Source organism: Octopus bimaculoides, chromosome 9, assembly GCF_046866305.1.
Source record: "Octopus bimaculoides isolate indiv1 chromosome 9, ASM4686630v1, whole genome shotgun sequence".
In the NCBI taxonomy this organism is placed as follows: Eukaryota; Metazoa; Mollusca; class Cephalopoda; order Octopoda; family Octopodidae; genus Octopus; species Octopus bimaculoides.
The window spans coordinates 98,536,621-98,542,620 of NC_142936.1; the positions used below are offsets into that span (position 1 = coordinate 98,536,621).

At 36.8% G+C, this 6,000-nt stretch overlaps 1 protein-coding gene across 1 annotated transcript in view; it reads left to right on the forward strand.

Annotated features, from left to right (window-relative positions):
- LOC106876489 (tRNA (guanine(6)-N(2))-methyltransferase THUMP3) overlaps positions 1 to 5,457 on the forward strand; it is a 1,026,994-nt gene extending 1,021,537 nt beyond the window's left edge. Inside the window, exon 8 of the mRNA XM_052970899.2 lies at positions 5,299 to 5,457. Within this exon, the coding sequence (XP_052826859.1) occupies positions 5,299 to 5,446 (148 nt within the window). The 3' untranslated portion in view covers positions 5,447 to 5,457. The remainder of the gene's footprint in view (positions 1 to 5,298) is intronic.
- The last annotated feature ends 543 nt before the right edge of the window (positions 5,458 to 6,000 follow it).

The following is a 6,000-nucleotide window of genomic DNA, read 5'->3' on the forward strand; positions in this document are numbered from 1 at the left end:
GCTTAGAGTTTCCCACCTGTATGTGATCATGCAAGGGATTTGCATAATTCAAGGTTCCACTCCATGTATTGACTTTCTTATTCTTCTCCTGCATTTCTAAATGTAACAATTTCTGTAGACATAATTTTAAAAAAAAATTTTTTATTGACCTTTAAATATTTCTGTTTGATTAGCTGACTTTTAATTTTCATCTCTCCTTTCTTTGTATTGGTTTGTCTTCACCAGTAATTACTATAAAATTGTCAATATTCTAAAATTGCCTCAGCTGGCAGAGAAGAAAACTCAAAAGATTAATTTTCCAAATTAGCTGCATTTGACAATTAACAAAACTCCACTGTTCCAAAAAAAAAATTTTTTTTAAACAATAAAAAAACCTAATAATAAATACACAGAAAATAGAGAAAAAAAAGAGCTAAAACTTCCTGTTTAAAATGAAAATTCTGTGGTTGACAATTGCAAGTTAAGTGTATTTCATAAGGGTTGTGTGTTCATGTGTTTAAACATGAAATAATTCTGTGTTTGACGACCACAAACAAAATGTTGTTAGCATAGGGAAATATCAGAGCTAAAAGATTCTACTGAAACTATCCAAAGAGGAATTCTATTTGGCAATAGTAGTAAACTCACTGGCTTTTTTATCTGAAATTGGCAGCTATTGTTAGAAAAGACCATCTAAGTGCAGCTTTTTTTCCAGCAAAGAAAGCTTGTGGGATTAGCTATGTACGAAATGAGAGAAAATGAGAGAAACTGTGTTGAAACTTCGTTTGGATTAAGAATTCTGCTGCTTGCTTCTATGTGAATTCAGCTGGCATTTTTTGATGTAAATTCTTGTTTATTTATTGGGGGTTTTTTTTCTCTTAAAGAACGTAAATTGATAAATGTTAGATGGATATTGAATAAGTACTAACATCAGAAAGATGAGGATGAATCTTACTTTGTATACATATACACATTTCCATACACTCTCTCATGTTCACACACACACAATATAAAGATGTAGGTAAAGAAAGTTTTATAAGATCTAACATTCTGTGGATATTCAAGCTCCACATCTCTTAAAGTATGAGTCTCAAGTGTTCACATATGTTACTATTTGTATGTGTATGTGTATTATTATTATCATTGTTGTTGTTGTTATTGTTATTATCACTATTAAAGTAAGGTGATGAGCTAGAGGAATGGTTAACACGTTGGGCAAAATTTTGTCTGTCTTCATTTTCTGATTTCAAATTCTATCAAGATCGATAAAATAATTAATAATTAAGAACTGGAGATCAATGAAATCAACTTACCCCTCCTCTAAAATTGCTGGCCTTGTGTCAAAATTAAAAATCATTATTATGATTTTTAAAAAGGTGTACTAACAGTTATTAGAACACTAGAAAAATGCTTTCCATTGAGGGGTCAGTTACGCCCTTCACCCTTTCAGGGTCAATGAAGTAAAGAACCATTGAAACACTTACCCCGCCCCGCCTACAATTGCAGGCATAAGAGGCATCAGATGTGTCGTGTACAAGAGAGACGACTGTGCTGGTATGCTCATGTGATGCCTATGGATGAGGACAGTTATGTAAAGAAGTGCCGATCTCTGTGGAGGGAACCTGTGGTAGAGGTAGGCCCAGGAAGAGATGGGATGAGGTGGTGAAGCATGATCTTTGAACTTTGAGCCTCACAAAGGCAATGACTGGTGACCAAGACCTTTTGGTGATGTGCTGTGCTTTAGTGGACCCGACAAGACAAGTGCACCCGTGCTGGTGGCATATAAAGAACATCGTTTGAACATTGGGCCTCACAGAGGCAAAGTGACTGAGTTCCTTTTGAGTGTTGGACCTCATAGAGGCGAAGTGGCTGAGTTCTTTTCGAATGTTGGGCCTCACGGAGGCAATGACCAAAACCTTTCACATTATATTGTGCTTGAGAAGAGAACCTATCAAGCCAAACAGAATCGCAGTCATGGCAGATACCAGTGTCATATAAATTGGCACCCATGCCTAAGGAACAAACTTTAGGAGTTTTACTGGGCATTTTATTTCAATCTACTTCAGCCATTTCTCTATATCTTTGCTTACTGTTCCCAATGCACCAATTATTATAAGCTCAACCATTATAGGTTCATGTGAACCGTTACAGGTTCACATGCTCCAAATTCTTCCTATTTCAAATTTTAAGGGATAGCATTTTTGGGGTTTTTTTTTTTCTTTTTTCTTTATGATCCTGGAATTGAATGGCCATGATGGGTCAATAAGTAAGCAACTTCACTTTTCCCTATCTATAATTGTTATGTCGTTTACTTTGCCTGTGACTTTCTCACTTGTTTTTTGTCCATATATCTTTCATTTCATGGTATTTCATTGTTCACATCAGACATTTTACCTCACAACATTTCTAAAATCTCCTTCTCTTCATCAGTCATCTAGATCATCGTCATTAGTTACTTTATCAGTATTCTCTGGTACTCTGCAGTTTCCATCTATTTCATGTTCTTCATCTCTTACCCCTTCACTACCACATTCTACGACTGCTGTTTCATTCTCCTTCTGCTTTTTTCTTTACCTTTCACTGAATTTCTTCAATCTCTACTCCCATAATCTAGTCATTCCTATGGATTGTTCTTGCTTGGTCTATCAGTTGTTGGGCAGATGCTTCAAAACCTCCTATTTCATCCCATATTCTCTTCATTTGATTCATTATTACTATTCTATAATTGTTCAACACTTGCTTGTTTGAGGCAAATTTCTACTACACTACTACACTTCTGTGTTGCTGCTCTATGTGAAGCGTTGTGTTTCCTTTTCTGTTGTTGAGAATGCACAAATTCTTTCCAATATTGTACTGCATTAATTTTCTTCTCTTGAGGTCTGGTTCAGTCTTTTGTTGTATTACTGCTTGTATTGTGTGTTGAGTATGTAATGCATTGGTTATTTGACTTGCTGGTGGAAGTTTATTTTACTGGATAATTGTTGTATAAAGTGTGTCTTGTGTTTGTGGGTTATTTTGTTTAGGTTGTATTATTGGATCAATAGTGTCTTGCATAGGATGTGGGTTGTTCCTATCAGGGCTATTTTTTTGGATAGTGATGATGATGTGTAGTGTTGAAGACCCAGGTATAGCTTGTATGTCTTTATTTATATGCTTTTTAATCATGTTACTATTTTTTATCCAGTTATTATTGGTATTGTTTTCACCTTCATGTCCCACATCTTGAATATTTCAATTTTGAGGTCTTTGTACTTTGACAATTTCTCCACTTCTTTTTGGACAATATTTTGATGAGAAAGGACTACAACATCTGACAGTAAGCAGGTGTTTTTTTTCCCCAATCCTTGATTATTATGTCTGGGTGATTAGCTTTTATTTCTTTGTCATTTTGAACCAGCATATCCCAGATGATTCTGGCTTGGTCATTGTCTTGTACCTTGTTTGGCACATGTTTATACCACCTCTTGTCAGTTTTGATGTCATAATCCTGGCATATAGTCTAGTGGATATAAAATAATTACTTGGCTGTGTCTGTATATATATTTAGATTTGCAGGTGGAATCCAGTTAAAATTTTCTTCAGGTCGAGTAGCCCATCGTGCTCCAAAGGTTCCTGAATAAGGATTGTTTAAGGATGTTGAAGGAAACACCCATATTTTCAGAGGTGAATTATCCAAACCCCAAAGAATTGCTCTCAACGCATAGCTGTGATGTTCCCCCACTACTTCAGCTTATGATCAGAGATACACATATCGTCAGCCACTAAAAGATGCTCAACTGGTTGAGGTCAAACAACTGACAAGCAAATCTCTGGTATTGAGCAGAATATTTGCTTATACCAAGACAAAACAATGTAAATGATAACACTTCCAATCAATTGTTGTTGTTCTTCTTCTTCTTCCTATTGTTATTGTTATTTTAATTTTTAAAGAATTGAACTTACAAATTTCCCGATAAGCAAGTGGTCATATTATTTTGTTCACTTTCTTTTTCATATGTATCGACCCTTGTCTACGTGTGTATAGATCATGGTGTATCTATGCACATAGATGCATGTGTGTACATACATACATAAATACATAGATATGCGACTGTGTGTGTGTGTGTGTGTGTGTGTGTGTGTGTGTGTGTGTGTGTGTGTGTGTGTGTGTGTGTGTGTGTACAGTGATGGATTCAAGGGTTTCATTTATTTATGAGTTGATTTCTTAATTTCACCAGAGTGTAAATACCTTTAATAGTGATACTAAAAAAAAAAATTTTTTAAAATTAATTCAGTTCAATTAAAAAGCATAAATAAGCAATGCACTGTAATCCACAATTTGTGAAAAAATGTATCTGAACACAGGGTATGCATTTCCCTGCCGATGCCATTTTTTTTTTTTTTCATTATTATTAATAAGGCGGTGAGCTGGCAGAAAAGTTAGCATCATCATCATCGTTTAACGTCCGCTTTCCATGCTGGCATGGGTTGGACGGTTTGACTGAGGACTGGCAAGCCAGGAGACTGCACCAGGCTCCAATCTGATCTGGCAAAGTTTCTACAGCTGGATGCTCTTCTTAACACCAACCACTCCAAGAGGAAAAATGCTCAGCACCATTTCGTCCATCTTTGCATTCAGTGTTCAAATTCCACTGAGGTTGACTTTGCTTTCCATCCTTTTAGGGTTGATAAATTAAGGACCAGTGAAAATCAAAAGCAAATCAAGATTGAAATCAAAATGGAAATTGTAGTTGTGGCCAATGGCCAGTGCTGCCATCTGTGCTTCTTATGTGCTGCTTGCACATAATAAGCACCATTCAAGCATGGGTCAATGCCAGTGCCGCCTGACCGGCTCCCTGTGCCTGTGGCACGTAAAAGGCACCATCTGAACGTGGTCGATGCCAATAACACCCCTCCCAACTGGCTCCTGTGCCGGTAGCACATAAAAGGCACCATCCAAACATGTTAGATGCCAGTGCTGCCTGACTGGTTCCCATGCCGGTGGCATGTAAAAAGCACCCATTACACTCTTGGAGTGGTTGGCATTAGGAAGGGCATCCAGCTGTAGAAACCTTGTCAAATCAGATTGGAGCCTGATGCAGCCTACTGGCTTGCCAGTCCTCAGTCAAACCGTCCAACCCATGCCAGCATAGAAAGCGGACGTGAAACGATGATGATGATGATGATGAAACACTGGATTTGAATGTAATCGACTGGTCCCCTCCCCCAAAATTTCAAGCCTTGTGCCTTTAGTAGAAAGGATCATTATTATTATTATCAATATTACCATTATCACCATCTCAATATCTTTTCTCTTTCTTTTACTTTTATTTTGTTTAGAAGTGGCTCAAAGAAAAACAACTGGAAATTATATCCGGCAGTAATGTATGAAATGGCACGGGTTGCCAAGCTGAACACTGGTCGGGCCTGTCTTCTTACCCAGGACAAAAAGTGCATGTTTAAGGTAAGATTTTTGCTCTTTGCATAAATTGAAAAAAGATACAATTACATTACAATCGTCATAGAGACTATGATTTTAGTATTTTTGCTATTATTGAACATCAGTCTTTCATCAAACATCTATAGACCTGCTCACTGACATTCTTCTCCATCCAGCTGAGAAGTTATCTTTTCTTTTTGTTTGTAGAATTGTCAGAGCATTGGAAATGCCTTGTAATATTTCTCCTAACACTTTACATTATGAGTTCAAATCAAACTCAGCTCAGCTTTACCTTTGATCTTTTTGTGGGGTTAATAGCAGCAACTAATTCGTCCCCCGCCACACCAAAAATCAGTGACTCACTGCCTAAATTAGAAACCATTATTATTATTATTATTATTATTATTATTATTATCAAAGAATCATTAGCACCCCAAGCAAAATGCTTAGTGGCATTTTGTCCATCTTTAGGTACTGAGTTCAAATTCTGCCAAGGTTGACTTTACCTGTCATCTTTTTGGTGTTGATAAAATAAGTACCGGTTGAACTCTGGAGTCGATGTCATCAACTCATCCCCTCCCCCCAAATTAGTGCCCTTGTGG